The following is a 19,537-nucleotide window of genomic DNA, read 5'->3' on the forward strand; positions in this document are numbered from 1 at the left end:
TTCTACAAATTGACGGGTCGGGACCTACGAGGTAAATTAATTTTTGTTGAGATGCTTTTCATGGCAGAAGTATATTCGGAGTGTTTCCGAACCACTGCCGAGGGTCGACCGCCTTTTTAGAAAAACTTTTTCTAAAGTATTTTGATGTTGCTTCTTCCGGGGATTGAACCCAGGATCTTCACGTTGGTGGCGGCGCGCTCGCTCGGGGCGTAAAAACCTCTCGGGGGTGAATAGCATGGACCATGAAAGTTAAATTTCCCATCTTTTTTCGAGTGTTGCCTATTTGTCCTCCTTTCCGGATTAGGATAGTGAAGAGTAACACAGTTGCATGTAGGTGCCCTACTGACGAAAATCTCTGAAATTCCACCCGTTAACCGAAATAAACTACCAGCTTTCGTTAGAGCGCTTATTAGTTAATCTTAAACTTGTTTCCCGGTGAAATGGACGTTTTGCTTCTTGTTTGCATCGATTTCTAGAGTGTTCAGAAAACAATTACAATTTTTTAGATTTTGCTTGTTTTCATAGAATTTAATTTTTTTAAGTCAAGTATTGACGGCTCTGTGTAGAGTGTATCTGCAATATTGAAATGCTATCATTGCTTTGCAATTTAGTAAATATAAACAACGGAGTTTTGAGTAGCGTATTTGCAATGACGTAGCAAATGTATAGCCGTATATTTTGTTTGTGTAGTTTAAAAGTTTACTACACTAGTTTGCAAATACAATGATGTTAGACCATTTGCAGAAAATCGTGAAATCCCTTAATATTCTTTCTTATAGTATTTTGTAAAGCTTCGAAGAGGAAAACAGTTGTACACTGCGTATGAGTAACATGAATACTAACGCACTGCTCATATGCATGAGCAACAGACAAATAAAACAAAAACAAAAACAGAGTAAAAATTAGTTGTTATGTTAATCAAAATAATGCACAAGTTTCAGTCGCCTAACCAATTTATTCAAAGTAACAACGTAAAGCAAACAGAACGAAAATAAAAAGCTGCAAGTAAAGTGGCACAGTAGCGAGCAATGCATTTTCTATGGGTTGCGGCTTAAGCAAGTTTTTAATTGTACAACAAAGTTTGAAGTTGTGTTAATATTTACATCTTTTCGTTTCACTGTTGTAGTAGAATGTGCTTGATTGGTATGCAGTTTCATAGGTTAGTTTATACCGAACAAGCAAACAATTTGTTTTCATAGAAGAAGTAGGTAGAGCACTTTCGCCTTGAAAGTAATATCACAGGTTGCAGGAGGGTTAAAACAAGAGAAATAGAGAAACACAATCGAATTCTTTACGACGGGTCTTATTCTAGACTAAATTGTTAACGAACAAGAAAAGAGCTTAAAAACTATATTATTTCAACTTATTTTTAATAATTGTCTAGCCCAGTAAGTTATGTTAGATTTAAATGGCCGGTAAGTAAGGACCAATAAGACTAAAACCCAATGAGGTACCAGAACTTATGTTAGAAAATAACTCTTTTTATTTGGCAAACACTGGCTGCTTTCAAGGAACTAGCTTAATTGCTGCCTTGAGATCTGTCCACGCAAGCGCCCGCGGTAGCTAGAGCCTTTGCCTGTCTGGTACAGTACATGAAAACAATACGTGGTCAACCCCTTCTCCATGCAGCCCGTACTTCCTTCATCTGCTCTTACAGCCGGTGCCTGATTTATACGCAAGTAACTACAAAAAGGAGTGTTCAGTTATTCTGCAGATCCTGAGCTTTAAGTCTTCTCTCTTTAGAAATACGAGCAACTCTTCGAGTTTAACATTATAGGATTTTCAATTGATCCCAGAAATTTTACCGCCCAAAGTTTTGTTCCACACTATTTCTTCCTGATGCATATTATGCAACTTCTGTCTCTCTTTGATTTCTCTTAAGCGAATAGGGACGTCCACCATCGATTCGTCGAGTGTAGTAATCTCCCCTGACAACTCATTGGCCTTCTCGTTACCTTCTATTTCTTTATTAATGTGAATACAGTATGATCTAGCAGGAGCGATGTCTCTTCAATGATGTTTGCATCCTATCACACTTCTTGATGAGGTATTGTGAGAGATTATTGATTTTATCGCCGCCTGATATCAATTTATATATTGAACCGACTGTAATAGCAAGCATAATCCCTTTTTATATATTTCCTCAAATGAAATTGTATATTAAGTTTGGTCGGATTCTCGAAAATTTAAAGTCATTAAATGAGATAGGATTGATGCGCAAATAACAATACCGCCTGTATGTTTGCCATATCTCGAGGGCAATTAAGCTTGGTTCTAGAAAACTTCTAGTGTTTGCTAAGAGGACGACGTTATTCTTTAATATAAGCCTTGTTGTCTATTTAGGGTTTTCTCGTTTGGTCTACAAACCAGTTTTGGTAACACTATAGACACAATCAGTCTATGTGCGATCTTCATTGACCCTACAGCTCAACCTAACCGATAAACCTATTCTTCAAAGGTTTTCGGCTATATTTTGAGGTTTTTGACGAAGCCTAGAGCAACCACGGCCTGCCAGTTAGTAATATTATTATTGTTACGAATATTAGCAAACCTAAGGGGTGCTGCTATCTCTAAGCCGATGCTAAGCAGTGACGTGAATTCACATCAATAATTCAATCATTATGTATCTACATAAACGAATCAATTATGGCGTCTACACATATGTACCATGTACGTATGCGAGCAGCGGAGAGTCAATGCACAAACACATGCATATATCTGAGATACTCCTATAAGTATGCAATGAGAAAAACTATAAAATTGTGCAATTGTAGTTACAGCTGAGAAGTTTGAGAGCTAATGGACTGGTAGATTCTGTAAGCGCCTAGAAGATGCGAAGGTTGAAATCAAAGAGTATAAAAGGCGACAATCGTAGAGGCGCTGGAATTCAGTTTGATTTGAGTTGTCAAGCAGTTTCGACTAAGACGCTATCTAGCGAGCAAGAGCAGTATTATTTTGAATAGTAGAGTTTCATTTGATCTATCAATCAGTTTGGTTATTAAGCAAGCTATTCGTTGCACAGTTTGAGTGTTATTGTGAAGTACTTTAATAAAGACCATTTTGCATTATTACTTATTGGAGTTATTTATTCAACAGTTTAGTGATACGAACTTAACAGAGGGTTGCAAATAAAAGGATTGCAAGTAAATTCGTTACATTATTTATTTTTTTTGTTTAAATTTGTGTCCAAAACGTTGAACAGTTTTCATAAGTAAATATAAGATTTTGTATACCTATCTTCTGTAACATAAAAACAAATTAAATCTCTGTGCTTAAATTTATAATTCTGAAGTCCGCGCCATTCAGCCACGTAAAATTGTACGTGCAAAGTAGATCCCCTGGAAGGTAAATCGTTTTTCCCTGTGATGATCTGTGCATGTCACGTGTATCTTAAATATGAAAGTAGTAAGCTACTAGGTTGTCATTACTTTGTGCGGTTGTGAATTTTGTTTTCTTAGCGAGCACGCATAATGCAATAATTTACAAAGAATGAACAACAATTGAAAATGATACAACCCGTTGTAACTTTAACAAAAAATATTCATGCCCACAATAGGCTGCTGGACAAGAATTATTTTGTTTTATCCTGCTACTACTGGGGGGAGATGGTGGCCATTTAATGGACGTGTGCGTGCAGCGTGCTGGCCTGCCATACCGTGTATCAAATCTTGCAAACTTACATCAAAATGGAATTCTGGGTTAGAAAAAGAAATAACCGAGCACGTTTTGTGCATGCTTCCCGCGCTCGTAAGGCAAAGATTCCAGCTATAAGAACTGATGCAGCTATTAGACCTAGAAACAGCAAGTGACTTAGGTCCGAGAAAGCTTCAATATAGATCTTGGCTTCTGATAGCATTTTTCAGTTTGTTCGATGCAAAAACTTGTGGTATCACTATGAACTCATTCGGTCTATGTCCATTGCCAAAGGTTAGGTTAGGCCGAACTGGTCCATGAAGACCGCACAGGGGTTGAATGAGTCCATAGTGTAACCAGAAGTTTGTTTAACGACCAAATTTAATCGACCAATCTGATTGGCGGCCACCGTGGTGTGATGGTAGCGTGCTCCGCCTACCACACCGTATGCCCTGGGTTCACACGCCGGGCAAAGCAACATCCAAATTTTAGAAATAAGGTTTTTCAATTAGAAGAAATTTTTTCTAAGCGGGGTTGCCCCTCGGCAGTGTTTGGCAAGCGCTCCGAGTGTATTTCTGCCATGAAAAAGCTCTCAGTGGAAACTCATCTGCCTTGCAGATGCCATTCGGGGTCGGCATAAAACATGTAGGTCCCGTCCGGCCAATTTGTAGGAAAAATCAACAGGAGTACGACGCAAATTGGAAGAGAAGCTCGGCCTTAGATCTCTTCGGAGGTTATCGCGCCTTACATTTATTTTTTTTTTTATCTGATTAAGGCGGCCAACGACCAAGCTTTGAGCGATGCGCCCGTTTTAGCTACCTCACCATACATATGTGATAGCCTCCGTTCGCCCTTTCTGATTCATTTTGTTATTAAGCTTGTACCTACTTCATTAGCCAAATAAACAAAGGGCAGCTGATTTCCGACTCACACTGCTGCACTTCTTGCCGCAACAGCATTGAATAAGCATTCGTTCGTAGAAATTCTTTCATATTCCAGAAAATATGGGCTGATTTTTATTAAAAGAAGTTATCTCGATAGATCTAAATGGTTTTTTACAGAATGTTGTGGCTCAATATTTTTAGTAGTGTTTAATATTCAAAACTTAAGGCTTTGATTTATATTACGTTTATATAGACGACAAAATAACACAGCTAGGTATATAAATACATATAACGATTTGTGCCATTATTAATCTCATTTCCGCAACTTCAGGCAAACGCTATTACTGCCGGCACTTTACATAAAATACTAAAAGCGCTCACCATGCTAGTAAGTATTTCTCACTCTCTTACACACACCAACGTACATATTATTTCTACACAAAAGTAGTAAGCTCACAGCACAGCTTTAACCGCATTCTGCAACCGAACACAACACTGCAATATGACTGCAAATAGAGATTTTATATTGTCTGTGTGCAAAAGGAGCTCAGTCCTTCCCCAGCCGCAAAAAGGTTCCGCAACATTTTGTAGATAGGTATGTACATACACTCATTTGTTACGTAGTCGTTGTATGTTTAGATTTTTACACTCAGCTTAGCAGAGCTCACAGACTATATTAATTTTGTTTGCATAACGGTACACCGTAATGGCATAAACTAATCGAGATAGATATAGACTTCTATATATGAAAATGATCTGGGCGAAAAAAGATATTCATTTAGCCGTGTCCGTCCGTCCGTGCGTCTGTCCGTAAACACAATCACTTGAGTAAATTTTGAGGTATCTAAATGATTTTTGGTATGTAAGTTCCTGGACACTCATCTCAGATCGCCATTAAAAATGAACGAAATCGGATTATAACCACTCGCACTTTTTCGATATCGAAAATTTCGAAAAAGCGAAAATGCGATAATTCTTTACCAAAGACGGTTAAAGCGATGAAACTTGGTACGTGGGTTGACCTTATGACGCAGAATCGAAAATTAGTAAAATTTTGGACAATGGGGGTGGCACTGCCCACTTTTAAAAGAAGGTAATTTAAAAGTTTTGCAAGCTGTAATTTGGCAGTCGTTGAAGATATCATGATGAAATTTGGCAGGAACGTTGCTCCTGTTATTATACATATGTATTCTAAATAAAAATTAGCAAAATCGAATGACGAACACGCCCAACTTAAAAAAAAATAATTTTAAGTCAAATGTTAACAAAAAAATTTAATATCTTTACAGTATATTGATAAACTATGTCAATATTCAACTCCAACATTTGTCTCCAAAGCTCTCAGCTGAGTACTGGTGGCACTACGGACTCAATCAGTCTATGTGAGGTCCTCATGGACCGGCCAGTTCAGCCTAACCTAACCTCTCAGCTGAGTATGTAATGTTCGGTTACACCCGAACTACGCCTTCCTTACTTGTTATTACAACAGTTATATGCATATGTGTTGCAGTTAAAAATAGGCTAACATTTTTTGAGATAAAAATTAGTTCATTGTTAATTAGTTGATAATTGATGCAAAAATTACAGACATTGCCCTATAAAAGTTGTTAGTGTTTTTCAAAGAAAATAAAAATTTAATAATAATGTACTTTAGTTTATTGGAAACCAACTTCAAGTTAACTTAGAATTTGTTTCTTTTCCTGCTGTCTAGTTACAAGACATAAATAGAAACTAGAGAGTTTTAAACTTAGATACGGCGGCGTAAGTTCGATGGTCACATGAAAGACCAACACTTTTCTGTTTTCCGCGTGGCAAACTGGCATAGTTTATTAATCGCGTGAAAGGCTAAAATAGTTCGTTATTTCCTTAGTACACTAGCACCTTTCACTAAAAATTGGAATTTTATACATGCTAGTCTTCCATTTAAGTGCCGATATGGTCGAGACTCGTGAAGGTATGAAAGAAATACTTCCAGAACTTAAACCGAGAACAGCCGATCAAACAACTAAATATGCCTAAGCTAGTTTTTTTGTAAAACAGTGTACCTAAAGCCTATTTAAATAAATATTTTCAATATTCATAAGCCTTTAATAACAGTTTAAGATCCATAGAAATGCTCTTGCTACTTTCATTATGATAAATTTTAATAAGTATTTGCTTTTGTTTGTATATTCGGCTGACCTATATTATTCAAGTTTAGCAACTAAGATAAAATTGCCACCCGTTACGGTAGATTTGGTTTATCAAATGGGTGTGGTTGCGCTAACCCAATTTTTCTTCTGCAACTAGAATTTGCATTCTTTTGAATTAAAAGATAACTAACTAAACGCTCTAAAGGTACAGTCGATGAATGTGGCGATGTTTTAACAAAAAAGTTTAAGGAATTAAATAAGAGAGATGTGTGTGAGCACCACGGTTGCCACACTGTATTTTTATTTGGGACCTAAATTCATCGAAAGAAAGAACCAAATCTCAAAAACAGTACCAATTTTTTATTTTATTTTATTGGTATATAAAGAGGTATACAAGTGCGTCGTATTCATTGTAAAATATAAAACTTTAGGATGTTTCATTCTTTTACTTAATTTTCAATTCATTAAACTTGACGCTTCATCAGTGGCGAGATCTGTCAAATTTCTTAGAGGCACACATGTATTTGAAATACACAATTTTAGCTATACTAATGACAAAAAGCTTGCACTAAGTGTTTAATAATCGATCGCAATCTCTAGTCATTATTATTATAATTATTATAAAACAAGATTTTTTTTATAAGTCGGTTAATTCATCAACAATTAACGATAGTGTGTTTGCCAACACGTTTCTTTTTAATGCCTCACCTAAATTATTTCCGTGGTGTGATGGTAGCGTGCTCCGCCTACCACACCGTATGCCCTGGGTTCGCACCCCGGGCAAAGCAATATCAAAATTTTAGAAATAAGGTTTTTAAATTAGAAGAAAATTTTTCTAAGCGGGGTCGCCCCTCAGCAGTGTTTGGCAAGCACTCCGAGTGTATTTCTGCCATGAATAGGTCTCAGTGAAAACTCATCTGCCTTGCAGATGCAGTTCGGAATTGGCATAAAACATGTAGGTCCCGTCCGGGCAATTTTTAGGGAAAATCAAGAGGAGCACGACGCAAATTGGAAGAGAAGCTCGGCCTTAGATCTCTTCGGAGGTTATCGCGCCTTACATTTATTTTTTTTTTTTTTTAATTATTTCCTAGGTGAAATTTTTTATAGACTCAGAGAAATCCATTGAAGTAAATTCAAAATTATATGTGGTTTAACGAATGTGCGGTAAATTTTTTGTGCAATATTGTGAATTTTTATTGAGTGAAAAAGAAATAAAATGGCCAAAATTTAAGAAAAGGGACCAGCGAACCAAATGGGGTTGGAAAGGACCATTTTTGGTCCAAATGCACCAAAGTGCCAACCGTGGTGCGCACAAAAATAAAGCCATGGAAAAGTGGGAGCTTAAATTGCTTCGATTCAGTGCAATATAAACAACGCGTAGCCTGCTCTAGAACTTTTGTTACAAATATTGTGCGTGTTGCTTTCTACATAATTTAAGTTACGAAAAAGAGATTACCTTAAGCGTGTACTGTATTAATTTTTGTATCACTTAACCTAGTGCCAACATTTGAAAAATGTTTAATCCACAATTTTTTATTCACCTTTATGATTTTGTTATTGTGAAAGCTTATGTCATACGCATTTGGTCAGCGGGCTTAGGTAATACCAGATTAAAAGCGAAATGAATGCTTTTAGCACAATAAACAAAGAAATGTGCTTAAGTGAGGAAGAATCTGCTGAAACTCTTAAATGTGATAAATTCATTAAAAAAACAAGTAAGGAAGGTTAAGTTCGGTTGTAAACGAACATTACATACTCAGTTGAGAGCTATGGTGACAACATAAGGGAAAATAACCATGTAGGAAAATGAACCGAGGGAAACCCTGGAATGTGTTTGTATGACATGTGTATCAAATGAAAGGCACTAAAGAGTATTTTATGAGGGAGTGGGCCATAGTTCTATAGGTGGACGCCGTTTCGGAATATCGCCATAAAGGTGGACCAGGGGTGACTCTAGACTGTGTTTGTACAATATAGGTATCAAAAGAAAGGTGTTAATGAGTATTTTAAAAGGGCCTTAGTTCTATAGGTGGACGCCTTTTCGAGATATCGCCATAAAGGTGGAACAGGGGTGACTATAGAATGAGTTTGTACGACATGGGTATCAAATTAAAGTTATTAATGAGAGTTTTAAAAGGGAGTGGTGGTAGTTGTATATGTGAAGGCGTTTTCCAGATATCGACCAAAATGTGGACCTGGGCGATCCAGAACTTCATCTGTTGGATACCGCTAATTTATTTATATATGTAATGCCTGCCAAGATTTTAAGGGTTTTTTATTTCACCCTGCAGAACTTTTTCATTTTCTTCTACTTAATATGGTAGGTGTCACAACCATTTTATAAAGTTTTTTCTAAAGTTATATTTCGCGTCAATAAAACTATCCAATTACCTTAACATGTTTCATCCCTTTTTTCGTATTTGGTATAGAATTGTGGCATTTTTTTTTTCATTTTTCGTAATTTTCGATATCGAAAAAGTGGGCGTGGTCATAGTCGGATTTCGTTCATTTTTCATACCAAGATAAAGTGAGTTCAAGATATGTCGATTTTTAGAATTTTAGAAATAAGGTTTTTCAATTAGAAGAAAATTTTTCCATGCGGGGTCGCCCCTCGGCAGTGTTTGGCTAGCGCTCCGGGTGAATTTCTGCCATGAAAATGTTTCAGTGAAAACTCATCTGCCTTGCAGATGCCGTTCGGGGTCGGCATAAAACATGTAGGTCCCGTCCGGCCAATTTGTAGGGAAAAGCAAGAGGAGCACGACGCAAATTGGAAGAGAAGCTAGGCCTTAGATCTCTTCGGAGGTTATCGCGCCTTACATTTATTTTTTTATGTAGGATTGCATAATTGTTTGAGCAGCAGCATAGTTTTTCTGTTATGAAGGTCAAAAGTCACAAACATTAGTTTTTCTCAAATATCCTGTTTTCTTATGCTTTGTCGTGTTTTCGCTCATATAGCGCGAATTCTAAATTATAACTCGGATCATACTAGATCCTTGATTAATAAATCAAATTCGTTAAATTTTTTTACTAAACGAACATAAGACATTGAACTGGGAAAATTGTAGAGTTTGTGGTAGCAGATATAGTCCTTTTCTGGATAATAACAACATAAAGAAAGTAACCCAACCATCTGGAGACTGATTTGTTATGACCACGTTGAACTTTCTATGGCTTCAAACCTCCTTCATCCATGAGGAACTTGGAGTAGCCAGATCCCAGCTTGCGGGTTGAAGAAAGGTGTTTTGCGCAGAAACACTTTACATAACGTAGCCGGTGTTGGATCGGGTAATCGTTAGAGTACAGAGATGTTTTAAATAATAGAACAATACCGAAGGTGTGTATTTTGTATAACATCATGTGTGTTTTCCCAAGTTATATGCTATCGGTATTTTTTTCGACACTTTATGTCGGGATCTGGTCGCGTCGATATTAAGAATTTACGGGACTTGGTCCTTTCTGGGTTATGAATTGTCGGGATTTGGTATTGTTGGAATTGTGAAATGTCAGGATTTGGTCGTGACGAGACTATCTGTTTCAGGATTTTGTTTTTCGGGATTATGTTACATATACACTAGAGCGGGTCAATATGTATGGGGAAAAACACGTCAGGTGCACATCCAGTTTCTGAATCTATGGGGCATACTGAGTAATATTGTCCATGGGACCATAGGTCTGAAATGAATTTCGAGCCTCCCTAATTTTGTTAGAAAATTCTATATCCCAATCCGAATAGCGGCTCTCACAAATAAAATACATGAAAATAAATGTCAAATTCGTACCCCCTATCGTGTGACTTGATGCTGGAGAAAATAATACAAGCTGCAGAACTTTAAAGATCTGGAACATTATTCAATAAAAGCGTGCAGTCACTGGCGTATGCTGCTGACATTGATATCATCGGCCTGAAAACACGCGCCTTAAATTTTCTTACTGCAAACTTGAAAAAGAAGCAGAAAAGATGGATTTTATGGTGAACGAGGACATAACGAAGTACCTGCAGAAATAACTTATTTGGAAACCAGCATTAACACAAACAACAGCACCAGCTTTAAACTCCAACAAGGAATGACTCTTGCAGTATTACTACATTGAACTAGGGAAGCAATTGCAAAGTGTTGTTATCTTCAGGCTAACGAAAATCATCCTCTGTACGTCACTTATCGTACCCGTTCTGCTAAATGGCGCAGAAGCTTAGGTCATTCCAACATCAGATGAGAAGGCTTTGAGAACATACGCGAGAAAAGTTCTTCGAAGATTTTCGGACCAACGAATATTTAGTTATGAACTGTACAAGCTTTGTGCAGACACCAACATAGTCCAGCAAATCAAAACACAGTGGCCGTGCTGGCTAGGCCATAATATGCTAATGAAAGATGATAATCTGGCTAAGAAAGTATTTTTATCGGAACTCGCCTGTGGGAGCAGAGGAGGAGGCCGTCCTCCACTCCGCAGGAAGGACTAGGTGGAAAACGATTTATGTTCCCTTGGTGTTTCTGATTGGCGCCAGTTAGACAGCGAAGAAGCAACTTGCACGCGTTGCTGGACGGTCATAACCGTTTAAACGGTTAAGGGAAAATTATGTAAGTAAAGTTATTATTTTAAATTATTCTTGTTTGGTACGCAGCATCGAAAATGAGTTAATTAAAAAAACTGTGAAATTTAATATTTTCCATGGAAACATCGATTTACGTTTTCACTTTATAAGTTCACAGTTATCAGTACATGTATGTATGTATATGATGAGTATGTTACGTAACAATATTAGACCATCGCACTTACCTCGATTTGAAATAGCAGCTTGTGCGCCGTTCCACAGCAGACTGGCATGCAAAATGAAACCCAAGCTAATTACAATTAAAATGGGGCAATTCATTCTGAATGTAGTGTAAGAACGTTGCGATAAAGTAAACAATGTAGACGATGGTAAGGACGACGGTGACGACGATAGCGATGCTGATGACGACGTTGGTGATGATGACGATGACGTGGAAACTGCATTCAAAGCAGTCGGCACCTGCGAAGTGTTACGTAAATGTCGTACCGTAAAATGCAATGAAACAGTGGACAATTGTGTTTCGCTGTTTCGTTGTTGGTGTAGCTCGGTTACAATTGTTTTAGTTGCTTGAGTCGGTGTTGGTTTCGTAACAAAGACGGCGTTTTCGCTTTTGTTGTTGCTGCTGACGTTCGTAGCGGTGGTGAGAGTTGCGGGGGTGGTGTCAGTGCTTATACGCGGGCGTATTGTGTTTGCAGCATATGCTTGCGCGCCACAACGTATGCTTTGGGAAATTATACACATTGTTACTGAAAACGGGCACACTTGATTGTGAATGAATATTTAAATGTTGGCTTTGTTAGCACGCAGCTAGAAGTAGTTATGCTTACCTATATGTATATATTTTTTTTCTTGTTAATTATTTTTTTATGCGGTAAGTTTAAGCACTTTTATATTCGTTTTTATTCGTAAGTATTTTTGTAAAAAATTTTATTTCCTTCGACAATTTTATACTTGCTTTGTGCTTTTACTTCCGCTGCATTTTCCATAGAAGTTAAGAATATAAGCGTAAACAATGGAAATTATCGCTAAGTGGCTCTCTGAATTAAATTATAAATTCTTTATTTTTGTTATTTAGAATTTATAGGAATTTCCTGTCATTTATTTGTAATTTTTCTTTTTTTTTCTTTCTTGCGGTTGCTTTGGTAAGCAAAAATTATAGCGCTTTAATACGCACGCTGGTTTAGGACCAAATCGCGTAATTGTTGCATACTTTTAGGTGCTCCATCTGCAAATTTTTCTTTTTATCATACTTTTAGATTTAAATAAACGTAATTTTTTCCTTATAACTTTTATGTGCGTTTAGGCATTTGTTAATTTGTTACCGCTATTAATCAATTATCTACTTTTATGCAAACAAATAAATTTTACATTAAATAATTGTTGATTTATTCACATTTCAACAACTGTGTCTCCAAATAATTTATTGCATAATTTTGACCGCTTCACCTCACATGCAGCCGAATGTAAATATTTACACTGTCAACACGAAATATTTCCTATTTATGCAAATTTATTTTTAACACGTTTGTGTCACAAAATGACGTATATGTGCACATACTAACAGAAAAAAACTTACTAAAAAAACAACAAATTATGTTAATAATATTCACAGGTAGACAAATTGTTAGCTAGTAAATGTGACGGCTGTTTTGGGCGCTACACTGGGGAGATGCTGACATGCTTTGATTTATTGCAATTATTTGTTGATTCAACGATGGTTCAGTGAATAATATCAGTCTGTGTATGGTAGCCTGAAAATAAACAAAATAAACAAAATTATTACAAATTGCCATATGAATAATTATAATGTGAGTGTGGATACGGTTGTACATTAGAGTAACCAAAAAATATCTGTGCATTTTTTTTCCGATAGGCTTCACGTTAGTGGAACAGAGTATAATGGCTTCTTTAGGAAAGTCATGTTGTTCGAATGGCTAAGAAGTTATTTCTTTGTACACCCGAATTTGGCAACCGCAAAGATAGAATACCGCTACTTAGTAGTATACTTAGTATTATGTTATTATCAGCGTTTGCAAATAATTACACAGGCCGACAAATTCTTGAATCATTTCTTTCTCAAAAGCCTTTGGTACACTGAACCTAAATCCGGTCTCGCAATTTTTAAATCGGATCTGAACTGAACCTTAACCAGGTTATGCTACACCTCACATTTTTAGAAATCACGCGCCCAACGCTTTTATTTAACCGTCTGATCAACGCCCTAGATTGATGAGGAGTGTGATGACTAGTACCTAGGACCTACCTAATTATTTTCTAGCTTTTAGTCTTATTATTACTTCATGTAAGTATTGTTTTCAATAAAACCGTTTAACTTATATTTTTTTTTTAATTATTTTTTTTTCAAGTTTTTAGTCTTTATGTAATTATTTCTCATTCTATTTAGTTCATTTATTGACTCGTTACAAGGACTCTTTCCTGCTAATTTGTTACAATCTAAGTCCTCAATACATAATTCTTCCAAAGACTTTACTCGACTCTGCGCCACGTATGTCCCTCCTCCAACTCCAAAATATTTTGATGTCACTTCTACCGGACTGTATGTAATATTTGTTCCAAATATGAGACAAATCGGACATCATAGGTCGCCGTCTATTCTTGTATGTATTATGTGTTCCAATTATGAACCAAATCGGACCACAAATACAATTTTTTTTATTATCTCGATCCTTGCGCCACCTAGTGGCGATTTATTTCATAGGTTGCTGTCTGTTTTTGTATGTATTATGTGTTCCAAATATGAGCCAAATCGGACCACAAATACGATTTTTGTGAATATCTCGATCCTTGCACCACCTAGTGGCGATTTTTTTTCATAGGTCGCTGTCTATTCTTGTATGTATTATGTGTTCCAAATAGGAGCCAAATGGGACCACAAATATGATTCTTGTGAACATCTTGATGATTGCGCCACCTAGCGGCGATTTTTTTCTTATTATTGCATTGTCATCGGGTTCTGAACTATATTTCAAGTTTCAAGCTTGTAGCTTATCGGGAAGTTACTTAAATTTCAATTACAAAATTCGTGCCAGCCAGCCAACTAGCCTGTCAAGTCAAGCTAAATAAAACCGTTTAATAAAAAGAAAGTTACATGCAGAAAATTTAAGTGTATTTAATTGACAGTTCAGTGATTCGAGTGATAACAGAAGCCGCAGAGTTATCGAGAATTTAATGTGTATATTGAGTGCAATGGCCGTCAAAAGAATATAGGATAGTTCGGACCTTTGTGCAAGTAGTCTAGACTCTAGTATCAAGCGGTTGATATGCAAAATAATTTATAGATTCAGAGCTTTCGCAACCCAATTATCCAGCTCACCTACGCGAGATGAATCCTTATGCAAATATAATGTATCCTACACATACTAAGCAGGCGAAACTCTGGCGACCACAAGTTCCTCATGGAACTAGTGGGTGGTGGGCGGTATAGCCTAAAAGGTTAAACGTTGTCATATTAATCGTTCCCGAGATGGTCGGGCTAGTGCCTTAATGGCGCTTGTTACCGGAACGTACCGGATCTATATCCGGCAAAGGACCACCAATATCGATAACACTTCCCATAACCTTCGGGAGAGTGTCTTTATCGTTAATACAACAACTAACACTACATTTGCGTCTTAAATTCCTGTAATATATTTTTACAATAAATATTTATTTTTTTCTCATAACTTAATACCAACTAAAATGTGCAAAAAAAATTTTAACTGAGAAGTGGCTCACGATCCTTATATTTATCAGCGGATACATCTCTTAAACAAATCTAATTTTATTTATTATTATTATAAGTGTTCAATTTTTATAGCTCATGCTATTCATGACTAGCACTGTTAAATAATTTGACAAAATTGTTGTGCTAGGAACAAATTTTCAAATAAATACATACATACAAATGCACAAAACTATGAAAGCCCTTAATATTAAATTCTTTTCGATCCCCTTTAATATACATACATATCTACGTGCTCTTTTGTTTATCTAAAAATATATATATCTATACATTAGAGATATACGCCGCCGCCGCCGCCGATTTGCGACGTTTTTCGCACACCGCCGCCGAATGTCAAAAATATCGGCGTGGCGGCGGCGTCCGGTGCGTTACTATATTTTCTACTATTTTAAGACTGTCTAAGCTATTTATTGTTCATCTCGAAAATTGGTCCGATGTGGTCCAAAGGGGTATCAAGGGATGCGCATCACTGCCAGTTATAAAAATCCAATTGCTAAATTTAACACTTTCTAACCGTTCAATAGCTATTTAAAAAAACAGGAGCTTTCCATGCCGGCTTAACACTGATTTTGCATCACCGAGTTCACAAAGTTATTAAAACAAAGCACTAAAAGAAACATTATTTAAATGCTCACTTCGCATAATTCTTTCAAAAAATGAATAAAGAACAATGAATTTAAATAAAATGTTCCAAAATGTCGAACATATTTTCAAATTGTCCTCAAGTTGTTAAAAAAGCAACTTACCAAAAAAAAGGTGCCGAATTTTATATCCCGATTGGTTTAAAGAATAAGCGAAATCGGTATGAGAAGGGTTTGAAAAATGACTTTATTTGCTTAACTATAAAATATCATCTGAAATCTTAATTTCGATTTTCTCATTTCATTATTCAACACCCAAGTCTCCCGGTTTTACATTTCCTAAAGTTGGCGGCCCTACCCCAAGTAGTCCCTTGGAGTAAATCACATTGGATATAGCCTATCAGCCATGTTTAAATATGGCCAAGAAATGACGGCTCCTGTTACAAATGTAAATACATAGGCACATTTTTTAACCACGTTAGGCTTTGTCGTTCGCAAGAACACTGAAAGTGGTGAAACAAAAGCTTTTTCAAGTCAGTCGAACAAATTACCGGGTGTTCTACTACCCTAACTTAGGGAATATTCGAGCTAGTCTGAAAACTGAAGGCGGTCATCCATAATGAGCTCTTATATCGTAAGGCCGGAAACTAAGACTATTGAAGCCAATGTATCGAAGACAAACGTCTGCAAATTTTGGTCTACATTTTAAAAATTTTATCCACGGTCCTTGTAAAGTTTAAATTATGTAGATACGCAAAGGATTATACGATTTTCACTCACGAGGGCGGCATCCTTGGCCAAATAGTTACTCCCTAACGTTTCAAGGTGTTTTTTTGATTAGCTTGGAAGCATAGCGCTACAAAAGCATCCGTCAGAAAGTCTTCGGAGCTACACCTAGAGCTTCTAGGAAAGTGACGTCGACGAAGTCGCAGTCATATAGCTTATGTGCTGGCATATGGTATAAGGGCCAGGATGCGTGGTAGCGACTGGTGGTCCGTATGGTTATTGTTCGCACGTCGGGAATTGTAGATCCTAGAAACAGCCGAAAAAACTGAAGCCGCCCGTTGGCGCGATTACTAATAATCCAGCATTGACGCTAATCGTTAAAATTGTGCCACGAGAGTCATGAATATTAGTAGATAATTGATAGCAACCGTAAGTCGTCTTAGTGTGTGACCAGCATGTAGCCACATAATATTTAAAGAAATCGTGATGACGACGGGTATTGAAGTTAGCCCAGAACATCTGCTTCGGTGAAACTACGCTACAAAAGTTTGTCCATTTTAAGTATTTCTCCCTCTCTACTACCGAAATTTTTTGAACGATCCGTGAGATTTTGAGGCAAAATCCGCGGATCTTTAAGAAATGGCCGAAACATCGATTTCCTTAAATACATATAAACAAAACCTTTCCAAATATTATTTTATTTAATTTTCGCCTTACAAGCCTCCCAGATACTCATCCACAAGTTAATGATATTGTTCCAGATCGTCAAACATACCATTGACGTCAGCAATATCTTTCCATATTAATTGTGGACAATGTGATATTCTGAAGTCCATCCATTCAATTTAGAGGTTTACGCCGATCACTTTGTCGGCGCGCCGGCCACGCCGCCGCCGCCGGTATATAATAGAGTCTACGCCGCCGCCGCCGATTAACCGACCGGCCAATACATTCATCTTTAGCACGCATAATATATTTTATGCGAAAATTATGGCGTAAATTAGATTATATAATAAATATGCGCTTGTTGTTTATGCAATCAAAATTTAAATAATTAGCATATAAATCTAATTCATATTAAAATAGAAATTATATAGTTTGATGGCTACATAGAAAAATAATTTTAAAATAGCAAACAGCAATGTGTAAAAATTATATGGTAATAATTTAATATGATTTGACTGCGGAACATATTTAAATATAATTAATTTTATTTCTATGGAAATGTGTTGAAAATATTATTTACATAAACACTACAGATGGCAAACATTTTTGATAAACAAAATTTTTTTATTTTAATTTACTAAGCTAAAAGCTGTTTCCTAATGTAAATTTATTTGGCAAACAAGAAACTCGTAAAGCTTAGAGCAATTTTATGTGATAATTAATAAAAGCAGCACAAATTTACGCGTTTTAAATGCCAAATAAAGAAATTCTCAGGGAACTAAGTTTCATGGAGACAGTAAACAAAATTTTTTCAATAATCTATAAGTTAACAGGCAAAACTATGTATGTTCATGTCGGTTCAGTTGATACTGTTATCAGTTATACAAGAGCCCTACTTTAGATCCTTTTTCTACTCTTCGTAAACTTGTTACTGAGTTTGTGAAGAACAAAGTAGATTTTGTATAAAATACTAGGTTTTACTTCTATCTTTTATTCTACTTGAATCTTCCATAATAAACCTGTCGAACGTCTTTGCATTTGGAAATTCCTTGGCTTATTGTTTTTGTTGGTGTAGCGATAAGGACACTCCCTGAACGTGTTGTTTAGTGTTATCGATGTTGATGGTCCTATGCCTAATATAGATCCAGTAAGTTCCGGTAACAAGCACAATTAAGGTACTAACCCGACCAACACGGGAACGTGTTAATATAACCTCATTGAACCTTCTAGGTCATTCCACCCCCGCCCTTAATTACACGAGGAATTTGGTGTTACCAGAGCCTAGCCTGCTAAATATGTGTAAGATAAGTGTATATTTGTAACAGGATTCACCTCGCGTAGGTGAGGTTGACAATTGGGTTGCGGTGGCTATGAATTGTCCTTATCAACCTTTTGAATCACTTGTTTAAATTTCATTTCGTTCGAAAATTAGTGGGAGTAAGGTGTGTATGATATGTGCGTAGGTGTATTCGGAACTACAGTGATTAAATATACATTTTTGAATACTGAAATATGTATTAGAATTAACTAAATTTTGAGTGCAAAGCTTAACACATCATCGTCAATTACTACGCCATAATAAGGGCTAACTATGTAGGAAGCAGATCCAAATACAGCGAGTCATAATAACGAGGACGATAATTCTCGGATTCTGGATGACGCTCTTACAAATGTTTGTATCCACTTTTTCATATTTAGGGAAAGCTGAAATAAAAATTCAAGAGAGTGCAGTTGAAGTCGTTGCTGATCGTAGAAAACAGAGGTGGTAAAATATAGGGGTACTCACTCGGCTAGTGAAATTTTTATTCGCGCTCACCTCATACACTATATTACAAACAAGCGCGCTTACGTCTTGCCTCGTTGTTGGTTATTCAACCACTATGCCACTTCCACTACGATGATTGTACTCTCACCAACACAGCCACAATTCAATTTTGATGCCAGTGGCCCTTAGACTCTAATATACTTGAGGAGCCTGCTTTCCTCAACTGCAACTTAACGGTATTTGTATAGTAAGGGGGTTTATCGAGAAATTGTTTTAATAATAAAAACTTAACGATTTTTTGGCCCTTCTTGCGCTTCTTTTCTTCATAAGGCAGACTTCTTAGATAGAAAATTGCAGTTATGGGGCTTTAGTTATATACTGAGGTAATTGCGTATATGATTTTCTCGTTATTTCAAAAACCGATGGCGTTCATATTTCATTAATACCACGCGTATTTATTATGGGATCAAAGAGTCCCAGCCATGATTGAACACTTAAAGCAATCGAATTTTGAATGTAAGTACAAAAATGGCTTCAAAAAATAATAGTAGGAATAATAAGTTCCATTCAAAAATTCTGTGGGGACACATACGTCTCAGCCACTTCTATCCCCTTTTTTTAAGTTATTAAATTTTGAATGGCTTGAATGTCTCTTTCACTTCAGCGGCTTTCTGAACCAAATTGGTTAAAAACATTCCTTTATCCCAATGTTATGATTCATCACTGCGGGAGTGGAAGCAATCGATACGTTCAGGAAATTCGAGTTGATGCTGATATTGTTGTTGTTGTCGTTACAATGATTTTATGCTAATCATGGTCATTCTTCTATAATCTTGAGTGCCAATACTTTCCA

At 36.5% G+C, this 19,537-nt stretch overlaps 1 protein-coding gene across 1 annotated transcript in view; it reads right to left on the reverse strand.

Annotated features, from left to right (window-relative positions):
• klg (klingon) overlaps positions 1-19,537 on the reverse strand; it is a 561,744-nt gene that overhangs the window by 456,637 nt on the left and 85,570 nt on the right. Inside the window, exon 2 of the mRNA XM_067762653.1 lies at positions 11,429-12,955. Within this exon, the coding sequence (XP_067618754.1) occupies positions 11,429-11,945 (517 nt within the window). The 5' untranslated portion in view covers positions 11,946-12,955. The remainder of the gene's footprint in view (positions 1-11,428; positions 12,956-19,537) is intronic.

This window comes from Eurosta solidaginis, chromosome 1 (genome assembly GCF_040869045.1).
Source record: "Eurosta solidaginis isolate ZX-2024a chromosome 1, ASM4086904v1, whole genome shotgun sequence".
Taxonomy (NCBI): domain Eukaryota; kingdom Metazoa; phylum Arthropoda; class Insecta; order Diptera; family Tephritidae; genus Eurosta; species Eurosta solidaginis.